Genomic DNA, 20,284 nt, shown 5'->3' on the forward strand with positions numbered 1-20,284 from the left:
TTTTGTCTCTCTTTCACAAAATTTGACATCAGCTGCTCGATAAGAAAAGCACTGACGTGGAATACAGCCTCAAAGGGCTGTTAGCATCTTCCTACTGTATTTATAGACTCTTATTTCAGAGTTATTATTTACATTATTTTTTAATATGTTTGAGGACCTCCTATACTCATTTCTACTATTAATTTATATTCAATAAAATGCATGAAATGCATCATTTGACAAAAAAAGGTTACAAATGGACCCAATCTCAATATTAACAGATGGCTGAAACATGCATAGTCTTATCTTGCAGTGATTAAAATACGGTTTAGGTCTCACCTTGAACGGTGTAGTGGGCCTGATGGTCAGTCAGACGGGTGTTCAGGACAGGACCGATTGATCTCAAACCATGAATCTATACAGCTACAGGTATACACAGACGCACAGACAGTAACACAGTGAGTTATTCAGTCAAATGCTATGTCAGCGTTAAGTTAGGTGAAAGATTCACAGTTGATTAATAAAAAGTGTACAGGGGTGAAGAAAAGCCATTGCTAAATGCTAACGAAAGATGGAATACGTAAAATAGTAAAATAACTAGAAATGTGATGCAGCCAGAGATATCATAAGATAACGATGGTGTTGAAGTTGTAAATGGATTGAGTACAGTGGAGAATTGCTGCTAAAGCAACACAGACATGTTGGAAGGCTTCCATGCACTCCTTCATTAGCAGAATACACAAACAATATACAAACAAACATTACACACTCACTTGAGGATATATAACTTGTCAATTAGCATTGTCACTACGTTTTATGGATCCAAATACCCTTATTTCTCTCGCATTTGCACGTGATTGGAGAGGATTTTCCAGTTAACGGGAGGTAGGATACCATGAAGAAGAACTAAATGAAAGTTCTGCATTTAATATGTGATTTGAGTAACATGGTGTAACCAGAAAAAAAAGAAAAAGAATAACGCTCCATAAGAGAGTTGTTTAATAATAAAACCAAGATAATACATTTATCATGTGTCATGTTGAACGTGAGCTCATTTTAACTCATCTATATTCGTACGGCACATCATCTAAAGTGACAGGAAGTACTAGTGCTGATGGGTAATACCACAGGTAGTGACAGATAGACACTTGAAAAGCAAGTTGCTCCCATTTGTCTGTGTGGTAATTATCCATAGATATCAGGTACTTAATGTGACTGTGATTTATCATAGTTTAGAAATGCTATTCACAGCTACTTGGTATACTACGCTTTTTCTTAATTAACATCTACATCAACAGCAACAGGTATTGTTCATCTTTGAGAAATATCTTTACTGGAGTAGAGTTAGTGGATTTAATTAGAAAGAGTGCAAAATCATATAATGGGCAACGGTTCAAACCTTTTGTGGTAGATGCACAGGCACGGCAGTCTGGCTATGGTGTCTCCTTGCTGCAGTTCCTCTAGACAGATCACACACTCCCCAGCATCCCTCGCCAAAACGTCATCTACAGTACACACACACACAGACACAAACACACACGCACACATTAGATATATTAGTATGCACCAACAATTTCAGACTACATTGGCATATCAAACACAGGAGAGAGCAGTTAGGAGAGCAGACTGATCATGCAGAGTGTGCTGGTAATGTTTTGCAGTTTAAGCCTTGAGTGGTGAGGACAAATGAAGTAACTCCACTGGTGGGCTGTGCATTTCATGTCCAGGCCTTCAGTGATTTCCTACTTAGTCCTACCTAAATAGTACTGCTATATAAACCCCTGATAATACCATCAATATGAAACCAAGGCTTGAGAATCCAGACAGAATCACACTTTTCACACTGCATCGACCAAAACGAAGACCAGATAACTAGATCACAGATACCCCCAAAACTCTATATAAAAGGCAGATTTTAGAGTTTAGTCAACAGAATTTATCAACAACAACAAAAGTACGTTATACAACTTTAACTAGTTTGTCCAATAAACTGCACACTGTCATCGTTTCATACAAGAAACCAATGAGATGATAAAGAAAAAAAAGTATTCATTGAAAATAAAAGTAAAGAGATCATTTGCCTTTGTTTTTCAGTATATGCAACAGCAAAACAATTAAAGATGTTGTACCACATGATTTACATTGTAAATTGCAGATGATTAGAATTTACTTCTTCCTTTTTAGTGTCTTTGCCAATTTATTTTGTTACCATTGATTTAATGCTAACAAAATAAAATGACACAGACATTAAAAATAAAAATAAAATACTTGCACTCACCAACACAGATCTCCTCCAAAACGCCTGCTTATTTGAAAAATAAGCAGCTGTTTCAATTCCATCAGTAAGTCTTTTTCTATCAAAATGGAGGCTAATTCTGAAAGACAAGTCTGTCCAGTCATGTTTCTGCCATAAGTTTAATAGACGATAATGCTGAGCATGACAGCTAAACAGGAGGAATGGATACAAGCATAGTCAGAGCCAAACAGGCCTGTGTGTAAATTGTCCCATATTCTCAACTCAGACTTCTGATCTGAAGAAAATCGTGAAGATCAGCAGGACTTTCCCCCTTAGAATCAGCCATGGCATACATTACACTCATTTCTATTTTAAGTTGGGGATGATCAAACATCATACCCTGTCTCGGGGTAAAGCTGAATGCAGGTATTTTTTTTCTACAGTACTGTAGCCCGAAACTTTGTGATTTTAAAATCTATTGTGAATCTGGCAAAAAATGTTGTTGATATGTCAAAGTCATTTTTAGCATGCCCACTCCGTGAGTCCCCAGATATACACAACGGACACCAATGGTGTCACAACATGCCGACCCCGGAAAATTTTTTAGAAAATGGGGTCGTTTTCCTGCATTCTGGTGCATTCTGAGGGCAAAATCTTCCGTTCAGTTTACCTACAAAAATACACTAAAGTCAACAGTTCAAGCTGAACTATCTTTATTTCTGTCCTACTTTATGCAGGTATGAATGTGAGATTCAACAATTGAAAACTTCAATTCACTATGTGAAGATACGGTCATACAAAATATTACTCAATGTTTACTTGCAATTTTTACTTAGACTAGAAGACATTTTAACTTTGACCACCACCAACACCATTGGTATGCCATAGTTTAGTTTTTGGGTTTTTTAAATACGATAATATGATTTTTCATTTCAATTTAAAAAGGCATGAAAAATAGCAAGCGAGGTGAATACACATTTACATGCATCAGTGGTTATTCCTGCCGGTCATAGAGATCACCACTCCTACCCCCTCCCAGCATTCACCATTTGTTGTTCAATTAGAATTTGAACACAAAATCTACAATAAAATACTGGATTCTTAATTTCTTTTGCTCGATCGTCCTCGCCTTGTCGTACACCAATTCGCGGGTTTAGCTTGTAAAAATAGAATCTTTTTGTTTTTCATTGGACGAGAGGCGTTCATGACGAGTGCATATTTAATGATCGGGAGCGTTCGGGACACTTTGGCTATTTCCGTCGGCTATTTCCATCGACATCCAAAGCTCTTTGTATCAATCCATCTGTGTGACTTTTAACTGAATCAGAAAGAAGTACACCATCACAAACATTCAACTAAAGTCCAGTGAGACGGATGTGTACAGATCCTTTCTAAAAAACACCATCTCGTCTTGGTGCTCTACACACAAATAAATAGGTGGTTTACCTGAATTATCGTATTTTATCTCCATTTAGGATAATGAGCTCTTTATTTCTGGTAAAAATGACAGTATCTCTAGAAAAATTTGAAAACAATTTGACCAAAGGGACATCATCTTAAACTAAGGTATATCATCTATGTACCATCACAGCAATCTATTTAAAGGATGACAAGTAGTGCAGTTTGATGACATGGTGTGTACCGCACTGAACATGGCCCACAGGAAGCAAAAGAGATTAGACAAGCAAAGGTAAAGGCTATAAGTCCATCTCCAAGGAGATTGATGTTCCTGTGACCGCAGTTGCACATATTATTCAGAACTTTAAGGTCCATGGGACAGCAGCCAATATCCCTGGGTGTGGCCCTAGGAGGAAGACTCTGCCTTATTCAAATTGACCAAACGGCAACAAGAAGTCTGCTCGTTTTACACGCTGCACTGATAGAGGAGTTAATCAGATGCTCCAGAGCAAACTCAAGCGTCCTGTTGGGTTTGTCCGTCTGTTACAGCGCTTTGAAATGTCTGCTGATGTGATTAAGCGCTAAACAAATAAAGATCGATTGATTGATTGATGACATAATATGGATAATACAAATGGTAACCAGAAAGGTCAGGACAACCTCCAAAGACATTCAAGGGGAGTCCAACAACAAGGTACATCAGTGTCAGTTCACAACAACCATCATTGTTTGAGCCAAAGTGGATCTGATGGGTTCTGTGTTCACAAACACAGAACTGGAGCATACCAAGAAAAGAACACTGTCCCTATTGTGAAGCAAGCAGAAGGCTCGGGTATGATCTGGTGCTACTTCACTGCATCTGGAACAGGATGTCTTCAATCTGCAGGGTACATTGACTCCTAAGATTAGGAAACATTGGACTACCCTGAAGTGGCTTTCTATTGATCCCTGATCTAAACCCTATTGAACATCTTTGAAACAGTCATATCCACACTGCTTGGCTGGTGCTGAATGTAATCAACTCTACTCAGTTCAGGTTCGGGAGCAACCACATCTGATAGTTAATTGCTGAGGGAACAAAATAGTTGAAGAGAAGATACACTTGACCAGGGAGGAGGGCAGTAACAGTAGCGATGTACAGACCACAGGGTCTAGTGGGGATCCAGCCGCGCAGCTATAGTTCTATCAGGCTCAGCTGTACTTGTAAAGCACATGTGTCAAAGTCAAGGCCCGAGGGCCAAATGTTGCCCGCCACATCACTTAAGGTCGCCAGCGACAGCATAAAAGATCAGTGTCTAAAAATAAATAGATCAAAAGTGTGCTTTGAGCAAAACCACATTTGATGTTATTATTCTTTATTCACTTGGATAGTTTGACCCTTGATTGATGGATTTATGTGGGGGTTTTTTTCACAATCTGACAAATGAAAATGATTTATATTATAACAGAGAAACAAATAGACACATTTTTCTGTGCAACTGTAATGTTTGTAACTTGAATAAGTAATAAATTCTGTTATTTTAAATTAAGGAGTAGTTACATGTATTTTACATTACATTGAGTTACATTTATAAGCTATATCTGGGCCTTTGAGGACAGCCATTATGCTGATGTAGCCCTCAGTGAAAATTTGCAGGGGTTTGACACCCCTGTAAAGCATCAACATCCGCCTTAAACAACTTGTAAGTAGTGCACTGTCGACTTAAACTTGGAGAGGGTGATGGTGAGGAGTGGCCGCACCTCAAGGCGAGAAGGCTTGGACTTGAACAATCCAAATTATTGGACTGTTTTTCTTTGTTGTTTATCTTTGTTTACATACATGTAATATAACTTTTGGAAGACTTTGGTTGCACATACTACAGAATCAGCACTATGATAAATAAAAGCTTGGAAAACTGATTCATAGTACTCTCACTTATGAGCGCTTCAAGATGTGGCTTTACTGCATCGCAGATTTTTAGTAGGTAGTTACATGATACCATACACCTATGCTATAGGCTGACAGCATCAGTGTGTGTGCTGCGTTCCGAGACTCAAAGAACACAGCGCACTTCCGTGTACTCAAGAAATTATGAGAGAAACATTTTTTCAGGTCTCTACATTTACATAGTGGTCCTCCCTAACCCTACCACCTCCTAGAATCTTGAAATTAAATCCTTCCTGCATCAATTAATATTTGGAATTTTAGGAATTCATGGCCCGGACAGAATCAACACGATTTGATTTACTAGAGCGCCAATTGTGATGTCACAAATGATGCTGATTTGAACAATCCTGAGTCATATTTGACTGTCTACCCGGATATGGGCGAATGAGCAGTGTGTGGTAAAGACATGGCTCAGAGCTACACACTGAAAGTTCCTCACAAGCTGTTGAAGTCAGCTAGCATTTGGCTAACTAGTTAGCTCCGCTTCAGTCGTGTGTGTGTGTCCACTAATGGCATATCTTCATCGTCATAGTGAACACAGCTGTGTGTATCCAAAGCAACTGCATCGCTCACTAACAAACAGCTTCACCCTTTCATTTACAGCCTAATAGATATTTAGCTGCTGTGCTGTTAATAGATGTGCTGGCGCTGCATCCAGGGTGTACCCTTCCCTCCGCCCGTAGTCAGCTGGGATGGGCTCCAGTAACACCCATGACCCACAAAGCAGAAAAGCGGCTGTAGGTGAGATGATTACGGTCATCTCCTCTAGAAGAAAATGGTTGTGTGGATTTATTTTTCTACCACATGATCCTACATTCTGCATCTACAAGGCTAATATTAAAACACAGGGAAATAAGAATTTGTTTTTGGTTAAATGTTTTAATCAGTTGCACAATTCATGATTAATTAATTTCTTTAATGTAGCTCAGCTCAGTAGAGTAAACATATTAATCAGTTTGAGCACATTCATGAAAAGAACATTGACTGGATAAAAAAAATACTGGCCTCAAAACACATGAGCAAACATAAAAATTGCTTGTGCAACGGACATGGGATGTGGAAGTGGAAAACCTTGTGGGGGAGCGTTACTGCTTTGTGTGCATAAATGTCACCTTGTTAGCATGGTTGGTGGCTTTCTCTAACAGAGAAAGACAGCAGTTCATGGATATATTGAAGATGATGATTCTGTTTAATGTAAGCATGAAAGCCTTACAACTAAATGTGGAATTTTCAAGCTTCCCAATCTTTTTTCCTCTGACCTGAGATGTGGAGCTAAATTAAATTCTGAAGTATAAATCTATGAAAATTAATTAAAATAATGAGGTGGGTAGAGCTGTCGCAGCACAGCAAGGCAGTTCTGGGTTTGCGTTCCGCTCTGTGCTGAGTCTGCATGTTCTCCCCATGTCTGCGTGGGTTCTCTCCGGGTTCTCCGGCTTCCACCTCCAAAAAACATTTAACTGGCTGTTCTAAATTGCCCGTAGGAGTGGATGAAGCGGTTGATGATGAATGAATGAATGAATGAATGAATGATGAAGTGCAACTTCAGATATACTGTTTCAATAATTATTTCTTTTCAGTATAATTTATGTATAAGCAACATATTGACGAATGAGTCTCATGTATTTTGTATACTAAATTACTTAAAAGAGAAATTTTTTTGAATGAAAAGAGCTGAGACAAAAAAAAATCATCCAAACATCTCATGAACCACTGATGTGTGTGATAGCAAAAAAATAAAACTAAGGAAAAGACTCAGCAGGTTCTATACCTCATCAATGACTCGTCCAAACCTTGCTCAGATGTTATTGAACAGGAAACATTGTAATCCCTCTAATCATTTAATCATGACTTTATTTATTGAAACACCAATGAAGCTTTTTTTTTTTTTTTAAACTTTTTCCAAAAGTACAACCAAGTAAATGACATTTGAAACTGAGCATTAACCGTCTGGTTGCGATTAATGATTTTTTTTTTTTAAATCAACTGATAATTCTGGTATTGCACAATATTAACAATTATATTACAAAGGTGTTACAAGTTTCCATTTAACAGATCCATAAAATACAGAATGACATGACATTAACATACATTTAAAGCGGTTTCTGACAAAATGATCAATTTTAAAACTGGAATTTTGCTTGAGACTGGGACATACTAATTAGCAGTAAGAGGGCCACATGCTGACCAGGACAGACTACTGCCTGGACCAGGAAATCATTTTCCATTTCGGACTATTGGGTCCTTCTGCTGCTAGATGGCTTCAGTTGGCTGCTAACAGATGCTGCTCTGTTTGTCCATGAAGAATGGACAAACAGTATTTAGAAAAGTCAAAGTCAATATTTAGAAAAGTCAATGGAAAAAATGTACTCATTCACTGATTGATTGACTGTACTGTTTATTCTGCATATGCAGAAAAAAATTAAAAGCATATTGAAAAAGAAAATGAGAAGAAGCATAGCTTGTTAGCTCTCAACCCTTTGTCTAAATATACAGATTGTTGTGGTTTAGTAGATAAATATTATAATCCCCACACATGAATATATTTTTGTTACCCATTTTTAATACCATGCTTTCCATCCCTTCCCTGACCTTGTTGGAATGTACACAGATCATATCTGATGCTATAATTTTGTATATAAACTTCAGCAATAGAAGTGGATTATGGGTAGTTTATCCTTTCGTTGTCCTGATCATTATTGTAGTAATAACACGTGTTGTTTATGCTGGAGAAGAAGATATTGTCTGGATCGATATCCTGTTTCTGTCCAATGTGCTGCTGTCACTGTATTCCTGTTGCTCATGTTCCTGTACCCACTGCTTTACATGTCCATTATCACTCAGAGCCTTATTTTTGTATTAATTCTGGTTCCTCCACTCAATTCCAAGTGCAGCCTATTAGTATTAGTATTTTGACCTCCTCTGCTGATCTAATCAGCTGGATAAATATCTTACAGTCTCTAGGCCACATGCTTTTTTTTAAATTTTATTTTTTTAATTCTCCTCAGGTAATGTGCTTTTTTTGCGATGTCAGAATTAGTCTTCATCAAATGTTCATTAATATACACATGTGTGCCTTTGAGCATCCTGCCCAGTTTTAGGAAATCAATTAGCAAATCTCATGGTTTGGCATCGTTGTTTCTTGCAAGTATCAGATACAAACTTCAAAAAGGTTGTGGTCCAGATCAATCTGTATGCATGTAGGCACCTGTTTCTTGGTGGAGCTCTCATCCAGCACACTGCCAGGTTCCCCCTCTCTGCTTGCAGACACCGCCCTTGCATAGGACCATTGGTTAATTGGTATTCCAGTGAACTCAATGTCATTTATTCTGGTGTTTTGCTTTAAGTCTAGGATCCAACTTTTGAGGTAGGCAAGGCGCTTGCATTTTTAATACATGGCACCTTCTCCTCGTCAACCAGCGCTAAAATGTTTTTCTGCTGCTTCCTCACAGCAGAAACTTCTTCAAAAAGGAATGAACCCTTATTACACTATGAACGCGCCACCGTGTTCAGGTCGCATGATGTTTTTAAACCATACGTAACAAATAAAGACTGTCACGTGGATTGCTGTGCACATGTTTACACAACAGTATAGATGTGAAACTGTCTGGTCAAACTTCATGCCTTTGCACCAAAAAGTGAATGAATATAACTATCAATATCAAGAAGCCCACAGCAAGTATTTGCCACAAGGGTCTAAGATCACTGAAAGTGCTCTGTATATATAGCAGAACAGAAAACATGCATGTATTCTTCTTGCAACATACTCTGTGAGGCTGGTGGAAATGAGAAAACTTAACACTAGCACTTCAAGAAAAGACACCCACAGAAATCTAAAGTTGACAGATTGCAGATAAATGTGAAGCCTTTTGGGCATTTAAACGTTCAATAAAAGTGCTTGGTACATTACACATAAATTACCACAACTTAAAATACATTTATGATTTGGTGGCAGCTGTTCATTCTTCATACAGGAAGTTAGATTTATTTTTTTTTAAAGTAGATTTCAAAGAAGACTGTAAACATCTGACCTCTGCATACGTTTTGGCAACTTCATCCAGAGAAAGCAGTTCCTTTACAGTCAGATGATGATTATTTATAATGTACAAATGTTTAGAACTCATTTTAACTAAATAGAAATACTTTTTCTTCCTGGAGAAAATATATGCTGATATTTCCAAGTATCAAACTGTTCGCGCCCTAACTGCAAAGGACTTGTTTTACTGCAATATTAAGAGAAGACCCATGCTCCTGAGGAGCATTAAAAGAGTGAAACATTTACTTCTGGGTACATGCTCAGCAATTAAAGTCCTTCTAATATATTTGACCTTTTTTGTGCATAATTTACCTTCTGAAGATACTTAAAGGAGAGCAAAGAATGTCTCTCAGGACATAATTAAGAATAAATCTGAAATGCTCACTGGAAAGAACTTCCAAACTATTCTTCTGTCGAATAAACTGTTGTAGAAAATGGATAAACATCTGCGATGTATAGTTAAAATAATTATACATATGAAGGCATCAGTTCTTAGCTATACATCAGAGGTGTGTGTGTGTGTGTGTGTGCGTGTTAGACGTTGGTGACTACCACCTGGAAATCAGTTATGAGTTAGAGGAGTTTCTCTTTGTTTCTCTGAACAACAGCACTTATTTCCTGCTGACCTGCTTCCGAGTCCTCTGATAACCTCAGCTGCAAACATCTGTCCTTTCTCTTTGTCTGGTGTTTTACTCACACTACCTCCTACCCTCCAGCCTCCATAACATTCACCTGACTCCGCAATGAGCATGTGGCCCCACTCCCTCTCTATGAGAGGGCTATATTTAGGTAGAGGCATTAAAATATCATCATGCAAAGTCAAAGCTTAGAAAAGATACAGCGGTCAGCTCACGTGCCGCCTTTAACCCTCATCTGCTTCACACAGACTCATTAGAGGTACCGCTACACACACACCACAGATAAGATGGCAAATTTACAGACACAAATAACACTGTTGGTGTGTGTGTTTAAGGATATTTAGAGAAATTTAGAATGATTGGAAGATTCAGAGAAATAAATAAATATGGGTTATTTACATATGCATTCATACTGTATTTTCAACATAGCATTCATGAAATGCGGGGCGAGAAGTAAAATGCGCTCTTTGTAAAAGTCCTAAAGTCGTCTTACAGTAAAAGTTCACGATGACCTCACACCTCTTCTCTCCTTACACGCTGTCATGTAGAGCAGGGCTTTGTGATCACTTAAAGCTGCAATCGAGTTACGTTCTTTCAAACACAACACTAAGCCAAACACATTACAAAAACTAACAACATGAACTGAAATGTGTGTTGATATCAATCTCATAAGTCTATTAAAATGACGTATCTCTGTTTGAGCCCAGCTCAAAATGTTGGTCCAACTCTTCTTCTTCTATTGTTGCTGCTTTCTGCTGACACCTGCGTAAAGCTTATAGTACCGCAGGTGAGAAAGTGAATTTGTAGTGGTTGGCTGGTCTGCTGGTGATTGACAGTAGACCCCTGAGCATGCTGGGAAATGAGATAAATCGCTGCTCGGCCCATTTTATGGGGCTCAAAAACCCCAAAGAACAGAGAGAGCGACTAAAATTGCAATGATTTTGCACAGTTGGCACAAAAACTCACAGACAGACACAAAAACCAAAGAGACAACATGAATGGGACAGACTGATCAGCTGGAAATAAAGAGCGACTGGACATAGAGAGTAGTAGGAACAGACAGGAATTATGGGAGACTTTCTCCTTCTACGCTGTCTGCTGTCAAGCCATCGAGGTACACCATCATTCACAGTTTCACTCTTCTCTCCGTTTCTCTCACTAAATCTTCTTCCTCTCACAAGCTCTGAATTCAGCTGCGGATTTAAAATCCACATCTCAGACCAGCTCCTCCACAAGGTGACCTCCAGCCCGTAAACCTGACGTAAATCCTCACAGTCTTGAATGAAACAACCAACTGTCAACCAAAGAGTTGCGAGCAGCAATGCACAGACATGGCTGCTGTCAATCATGTGTCTCCAGGCAACCGGGAGTGGCAGCCCAGACCATAATGAAAAGAGCTGCCAGCTCAAGGAAATGAACAGCAGTCTGGAAGGTAGACAGCGTGTTGGCAGCACTATTTCTGACTTATTTCTGCTAGATTTGGTCATTTTGATTTCATTAATTAGAGCATTGAAGGTTATAAAATAAATACGAACAAAAGCCATTTAAAAATCTCTTTTAGAAATATTAAAAGTTTTCCAGAGCTGATCTATATTTTTGATATTTGCACGTTGGGTCAGTCCGTTCAAGACAAGGTATTTCATCTTGAAGGTTCCTTCAAATGTGGCTTTCTAGGAATCGTTGCGGCCCCCCCCATCACAAGACATTACATTGTAATCATGGTATTTGATGAGCTCAATCATTTTGGCATCTCATCACCGGTCAGTTGACAAATTGACATTCATTTGTTGTAGAAAATCACATCAGCTAACAGCAGGCATCATCCCTGCACAGACCGTACAGAAACAGAGCGATGACCATGAAAGGTGTCAAGTTGCAGTGGATTGATTGAGAGAAAGGAAGCATGGAGAGACGGTGAGGGAGGAGTCGACAGTCACAAACAGCAGCACAAACACGGGCGATCGATAAAGCAAAAAATGAAAAGACCTTGACACAACAGGCTCGCACATTCCTGCTCCGTTTCACACAACGGATGTTTTACATAGAGTGAGACTGAGCAAAGCTCTAAACATCAATGCTCCTGGTTGTAAATTTAATTTGCAGTGTGTTGTGTGGATCAATTCAAATATTTAATGTTCTAAAACTATACCATGAATTACAAGGAAGATTTTCTGGATATTCATTTTCCTTTTCTTTTGTCTCCTCTGATTAATTAAGGTCAGAGAATTTCATGTGTTATAAATTATTGATTGGAGTATGTATTAATTTAATTATTAAAGTTAATTGTCCATCATTATTAGGGAACCTGGACACCCTCCATTGCATTATTCATGTGGTCATGAATAGGCTGTTCAATCATTCCATTGTTTGTTCTTCTTACCAGTCTGTGTTGATGAGAAGAACAAAACCTTATCAATTTGTGGTTGGTCATTTGTGATCTAATATTTCTTTATTTTTCTTTAGACAACATTTAATTATATTAATTCTGACAAACTGGTAATGAAAACTTAATAAAGATCATTTGACTTCCAAACCACTTTCAAAACAAACAGAAAGCAGAAAATTACATTTTAAATGTCCTGGTTTGTTTTTTTTAAACACATTAGGAAGTAAATCATAGTTTTCCATTAGAATTCCACAACTGGAAATTCCAGTGTTTTAATAAGGTTTGATTGTGATGGGTTAACTATTTTTAGAAGCTACACTGAGCACAACATTAAAGTGATTTGAGATACATATGAAATTGATTGCCATATTTTGCAAATCAAGGAGTAGGTCAACAATGCCTGTCTTTAAATACACCTACCAAATATTTACCAGCACAGCAGCAGTGACAGGAGATTTGGCACAATGTTTGGAAGACTAATACATCTGGAAAAAAATCATCTTAATAAGTTATAATTACATGTGAGCAGATTTACAGTAGCAGCCTGTTGAATATCTACAAACCAGTGAAACAAAGGCCTCCTTTACCATTGTAGGAGAGGCGAGGCTTGCTTAGACACATGATGAAGTGAACTTCCATTTCATTGGATGCCACAGACTTGGAGCAGACAGGACACTTGAATCCTAGAAGGGACAGCAGAAAACAGATCAGTGAAAATTGGAAAAATAACAAATGAGTCATGATGTGTTTGTTGAGCACCTGATGCCCATGTTTAAAAAGCACATTTCATGTAACGGTTATTATAAATGTCTTGAAAACTGTTTCACATTTAAATGGTGATCCCTCATCTCATCTCATCTCATCTCATCTCATCTCATCTCAGGAAACTAGTTTGAACCAACATATCACCCTAATTGCATCATGTTTTCCTTCTCCTACACCAGGGCTGTAGATTCTGCACTTCATACAAGGAAACAACACTAACACCCGACTTACAAACACTCGTAGATACGAACAACCGCGCGCCGCCATATCCAACTATTGTTCCCCCCTTCTGCAAACCACTGTGAGCATCTTTTAAAGACGCTGGATCACCACAAAGATATACTTCAACACAAATTAAACGTGCAAAGGGAAATCGGTTTGCAGCTGTTAGTCAAACACTTTGCTGGCTGCACCTTCGTAATTGCAGCAAAGGTTTAGTGATTGTTCAGCCAAGAAGATTATTGCATGCACACTGAGGCCATAGTTAATTCCCACACTAGCCTCTCATTCAAACCTGATGTGCATGCTCAAGCTTAATTTCCTGCTGTCACTCTCTGGGGCTATCGATTGAGATAAGAGCTGTTTCCATCGGCCGATCACATCTATCCAATAACACAGCGACACACCTTTATTCTTCATCTCACTGTTGTCTGCAGATATTACATATTTCTATCCTCTTCTTTTCCATCACAACCCAATCTCTTCAAATTCACCTACTTCATCATGACATCAACACGGCGAGACTCAGCAGGGTAATCGGCCGCCACCACTGCCAGTACATTGCCCCCACCACCGTCGAAATCTTCCTGAAGAGTTTGAGAACCAAAGACCTTTCGACAGACTAATTATTTTCATCTGTTACAACAAACTTTTATTTTACATTTAATTTGACTTGCCATGTCTCACTTGATTGGAATAACTTTTTGCATTTCTTCATTAGATTTGGAGAAATTACTTTTGAATCTCGGAGACAGTAATAATAAGTTTTATTTTTATCCCCATTCTTTCAATTAAACTATCAATACATTCGTGAAACTGTGTAAACATTTTGAAATTGCTTACATTGATTTAATTAGCCTTAATATAACATGTTTTGTTTGCGATAGTTTAACACAGAACACAGAATTACATCAATCACCGGTTCACATGGGCCCAGTTTGCACAAAGCTGAAAGCAGATATGACTGCTGGTTGATGAAGGAAACATCTAGCGAAAAGGAACACACCTTTTGTGGTTTGATTATGCAGATTTAGATTTTATGGAAGTTTCCATTATGGGACCAACAAGTTCTCAAACTATGTGGAAGCTTGATTGTGATTTGAAACCTTGGTGCGCCTTCATATGCATTAGAGTCTTTTTCACACAGCCTTCGGTCACAGACTGGGTATATAATGTAAAATAATCGTTAGCATTATACATTTATAATTTTTTTTCCGTGCTTGACCTTGAGAAAACTAGGTCAAGGTCAAATTTCAACTTTTATACTCATCGTGGATTTTTGGTAGGCAGTCACGTGATACCGTATGCGCATTCTATTGGCTGACGGCATCAGGAAGTGTGCTTCATTCTGTGAGTGAGTCTCGGACTGACGTGAGACACAAAAGTGCTTTAAACAGTCGATAAGAGTGTGGGAAAAGGTAATATAGATAGAAGGTGGTTTAATATCAGTATGGAGAGGGTCATAGACGTTTAAATTACCGTAAATAATAAGATAAATAGCTTGTCGTTCTATCGCGGAATTTGTTAATCCTGTGTAGTTCCTGGAACCCATTAACCGTGAGGAACGAGTACCTTTTTAGGGACGCACCTGATGAGATATAATCACAAAACAAAAAGCAACATTTTCAGGAAGCCAGGGGCACAAAAATGCGTAGGTCAGGTAAAATGTTGAATTCAGGGGTGTCGCTGGATGTTGCAGTCTCTGACTTTCTTGTTATATATTTTTAATAGTCAGCAAAAATGATGAGATATGCCATGTTAACATAACAAAAATAAATCTGCATCCAGCTCTGCCTCAAACCCAACTCTTCTTTGGCCTTGGTCCCATACCTCCGATAAATGTGAGATCTCTTTATTACTTTATCAAATAGTGAGAACAAAGCTCCAAAAACCACTTGATCCTACAGTTCCCAAAATGCAGCAGTCTTTTATGACAATAGTTACCCTCAGGGTGAATCTGATTTTTTTTTCTTCTCTTAACTGTTGTGCGTGTGGTAAGGCAGATGTTTACCATGTACATTTTTTGCTTTCTAGCGTTTTGACTCATCTCCTTCCACCTTTCATTTTGAATTTTGACCCTGAGTTTAAAGATAATCCCAAGATTCTTAATTTCCCTTCGGGGATCAAACCAGTATATAAAATTTAAAAAAAATTTTTAAAAAAAAAAGATATTGGAGAATTTCTATTAAATGTTGAAAATTTATCGCAGGAATAGTGGAGATATTTGTTGATCAAATGTTATATTTTCTAACGTCATCATCATTTACAGTATGGGAGATGGATGGGAATATGAGACCTGGATGGGAGATGGGGGTTATTAACAGTAACCATCAGCAATAAATTTGACTTCCTCTGTCATCTCAACAGCCTAACAGTGTAATGAATCTTTATCTTCAAACAGGTATATAGGACCAGGTACAATTCCTGAAATGATTAGGGTCCTTGTATGCCTTCCTTGTTTATTGTAGACTTTCAGACTTACCATCTTGATCCAAATGTAAATTCTGAAGCAACGCCGAGACCAGAGTCCAGATAAAACTCCTAAACCTTTAGTTTTAGTCCAGATCAGATAATGTAGTATCCAAAATATCAGGCTGTCAACTCAGTGATAACAACACACTGCATCACCATGACAAACCAAAACACAAACGTATACAAAGTAAGAACACCAGGTGTCAAAATGCTTGTAATAATAACTCACAGCTTAAACTGCCGATGATACGGCAATTCAACTGCTGTTTTTTAATAATGTAATTTCAAATTTTAAGAAATCAAAAAGGAAAATTTAAGATGCAAACTGGAGTTGTGTGAAAATCTGACTTCTAAATAAATGATTTCTACACAAGCGTTATTTGTCCCTGACCTACATTACTCATTTTTATGAGACAATGAAAGAAAAGCAGGAAATGATGCAGAGTCATAGGCGACGTGCATACCAATGAAACGCTCTAGAAACACGTAAACATGCAAAAAGCTGCAGAGTCTGAGCTACAGAAGTACAGTAGTTGTACTATTTGTTACACACGCAGACAGATTCACTACACACTGCCCCCCTCCACATAGCATCTGACCCACTTTTCCCTTGGCTTCTATTTTCAGATGCTCTATAGGGACGAGCATAGAGAGAGAAAGATGGAGGAAATGAGAGGAAAAGAGGTGCAGGAGAAAATGAAGGAGTGTAGACATTTGAGGAGAAGTGAAGTGTTATGATACAGGGCCCAGAAGGACTCTAGCTGTACAGTCTGTGTGAGTGTGTGTGTGTGTGTGTGTGTGTGTGTGTGTGTGTGTGTGTGTGTGTGTGTGTGTGTGTGTGTGTGTGTGTGTGTGTGTGTGTGTGTGTGTGTGTGTGTGTGTGTGCTCCTCTGCCTTCATTGCAGCACCACAGATCCTGGAGTCCTTCAATTAAAGGGGACAGTAAGGTTTGATGACGACAAAAATAAATCACATGGACCGATCTTAAATTAACTTTAGGGGACGCCCTTGTGAGAGGGTGGACCCCTAGCCGGTTTTGATGAACCGAACCGTGTACAGGAACGGTTTTACGTCAAGTTTGACACATTTGTGTCACCCAGTTTTCTGTGTCATCACTGTGTCCTGCAGCTGATGTCATTCAACTACACACAACACGAGTCACTTCAAAAAAACAGACCCATGAGGTTGTGTGTTGCTTTCAAGCAACGCAGCGTGGACACCACATGGAGACTCTGGAGGCAGCGGCGGTCAAGGAGCAGTTCAGGAATTTAACGTCGGAATATCCAGTATATAGGTGGAGGTCAAGAAGAACACTCACAACGGATTCCAGACAGAGTCCAGAACACACACAGGTTCAGAGCAGGAGGTAATAAATACGGAAACACCAAGAGAGTCACGTCCATGGAAACGGTTTATATTCACAATTACAGGAAGAAAACATGAAGAAAAAGGTTTGAACAGGCAAAATATGGATCAGCCACAAGGGGATTAATAATTCATTAATAATTCAGAGCCTGTATCCTTTGAAAGATAAAAGTAGTGGATGTTAAACACCACCAACACCAGCTGATCGATTAGCTGATTATTGGCTGTATTTAAAGTTGTTGCACTGAGAGCTGTGCAGTGGAGGCAACCGAGATAGAGTTGAGGATTAGTAAACACACTTAGTTATAGTAAAGTAGTGGAAACAGTTACATGTGAAACTGCTGTCACTGTAGAATTAGTGGCAACAGCAGACGACAGAAGACGCTTCATGTTCATTACTGGAGTATGGGAAGAAAAATGTAACCCCACGGAAAGACCCATCCCAACCTATCCCAAGAAAAAGGAATCTTGGGATAGGTTGGGCAGCATTTGAGGAAGTCATTAAAATGGAACAGGCCGTGTTGCGCTGCTGTGCTGCATCTGGTTTTCACATGCAGCCCTCTGGCGATGCAGGCCTTGAAGTAGGACACAGCTAGAGACGACGCATAGAGACACGGGTGAGGACGACGAACAGGTGGAAGCAACCAACTATCCCACAGGGGGTGAAATAGGACATGGAAAAGAGGTGGAAAATGGAAGATGACACTGGAAACAGGAAACAGGAAACAGGAAATGAAACTCAAAGGTATAAACTATTATTTGAACGTTGTGGCAGGTGAGGGACTGGAAGCTGTTCAGGCAGACAGAGAGGTCCTTAGTGTGTGTTTGGTGTAGCGCTGATCACTCCGAATATTGCAGCAGTTGTGAGAGAGACCTGGAGAGACTCTGCCTGTTTGACATGGTCTATAAAAGAAAGTAAAAAATATCTTTTGAGAGCTGAAATAAAAGAAAAGCTATAAAATCAGAGTTTATGAAAGGATTTCCTTTCCCAGGGGCACCATGTGGGCTTTTGTCCGAGACAGGAAGTGGACTATTTAAGCCTACTGGGGTCCAGAAATCTCCTCTGTAAGTGGTTCATGTTCTGAAATCATCACTCAGTCACAATTGAGAATGTGTGGGTCCATTTAACACGTCTAACAGTACACAATCAATACAAACACGTTGGGCAGGTTGGTCTTCAGGCTGAACACAAGGGAGCAGGGCTGAAAACAGTTACACAAAATGAGTTCACCAGCTTTTTTTTATGAACAGGGCATTTGTCCCACAGAGATAAATTCTGTGTGGGAGCTTCTAAAACAGATCACAAGGCAGCCAGTGAAAACTGCCACGTGAGATGCTCACAAAACACGGCTGTTTCTAGCTGGTCATCCTTTATTGTTTGGCGTTTATCAGACAGATAATTTAGTAAATCAGTTGTCTGTATCTAATAGTCACTAAAGACAAATACACATGTGGATTTATAAATAGCTGATAAAGAAATATTTGTACATTTTTAGGAATTGTAGAAGAGTTTAAAAAGAATTACCACACCCATCCGGGCTCACACTATTTATATAGTCTAACTATCTGCAAAGATAAACGCAAAAAAGTAGAAAATATTGCTCCATAAATCGTTGATAAAGGTTTGCAGCACCGCGTCTGAACTGTCAAACACAACATGGAATAAACCAAAGGAAGAGTTTACATGAAGCTCATTTGTAATCATTCAAAGCGTTATTTCAACAGATATTTAATGACACTATTTTAACTATTGTCCAAAAAAAACCACGAGTATAAACAGCAGAAGTTACAGCCCTTGAGCTCACTGACTTTCTTTTCTCTTTGCAGTGACCACAGGTGCAGCGTTCATTTCGTCTTCTGCTTTGGGAGCACATGGTTGAACTTAACTGCCAGTTTTTGTCATCCTGTTTTCGGCCTTCCCTCGGTGACGTTTGGTGATGAAAAACATCAGTGAATCAAAGAAATATAAATAAATCAGTGCTTCACTCTGATACAATAATTAACATGCAGCCAGCGGTGGGGATCAAAGCTGGAAAATGGGCCAAACACAAAATTGGTTGTGAGGCTTCCAATTTGGATTCCCCTGCAGCTGGTTCATCGTGATTACATCTCTGTAAATCATGATTTCTGTCTGGAAGACCAGAGCAGTCCTCCTGATTGGTCATATTTAACTGCAGATGAGTTTTCACATGGTGGCACAACAAATGGTATATATGCATGCTGTGAATGACTGATTTTAAACCCGCATTAGATTTTTTTATTTCACTGCACTGTAGTATCTTCCGTCCTGTAACCCAACACTGCTTCCAGAGATGAGCACATACCACAGGATTTGAAAAAGAAAAATGTAATATTTATTTTGACAGAACAAATGTCATATTTCTTTGGTCTTGGATTTTTTTCTTCAACAGATGGATGCCTGAACTGCTGTCATTGCTTCAGATGGGACCAGGCTTTGGTAAATATCAAAAGAAGAAAATCTGCTTTCTCCAGTTATTACACATTGTGGAAAGAAATAACCTAAAAGTTTGTTATTAACTAATACTTCCAAAAATTGGCTATATATGAACTTAAAAAGACAATTATCATAAGTACATAACTACACTGGCATAATATTTTGAACATAAATACTGTCAGATATTGAAATGTCTTAATATAAACTCCCATTCATTTTATAGCTGAGATGTAAATGAAGCACTGAGAGAAATGCATTGATGCTGTTTCAACACTGACAGGTTGGTCTTCACAGAGAAGGAAAAAGATCCAATGCGACTCAAATGATGAAAATGATTATATAATGAAATTGAATTCTGAGAAGTGTTGGTCCAGAGAAAGAACTGCTTTATTACAGATATTCAGAATCCAA

General features: G+C 38.7%; 1 protein-coding gene across 1 annotated transcript in view; it reads right to left on the bottom strand.

Annotated features, from left to right (window-relative positions):
* The window catches only part of znrf1 (zinc and ring finger 1), a 53,345-nt gene that overhangs the window by 5,597 nt on the left and 27,464 nt on the right, over window positions 1–20,284 (bottom strand). The window contains exons 2-4 of the mRNA XM_068312003.1: window positions 13,185–13,280; window positions 1,379–1,484; window positions 319–402 (exon numbers count right to left, since the gene is read on the bottom strand). Of these exons, the coding sequence (XP_068168104.1) occupies window positions 345–402; window positions 1,379–1,484; window positions 13,185–13,280 (260 nt within the window). The 3' untranslated portion in view covers window positions 319–344. The remainder of the gene's footprint in view (window positions 1–318; window positions 403–1,378; window positions 1,485–13,184; window positions 13,281–20,284) is intronic.

The sequence above is a fragment of the Antennarius striatus genome, chromosome 4, assembly GCF_040054535.1.
Source record: "Antennarius striatus isolate MH-2024 chromosome 4, ASM4005453v1, whole genome shotgun sequence".
NCBI lineage: Eukaryota > Metazoa > Chordata > Actinopteri > Lophiiformes > Antennariidae > Antennarius > Antennarius striatus.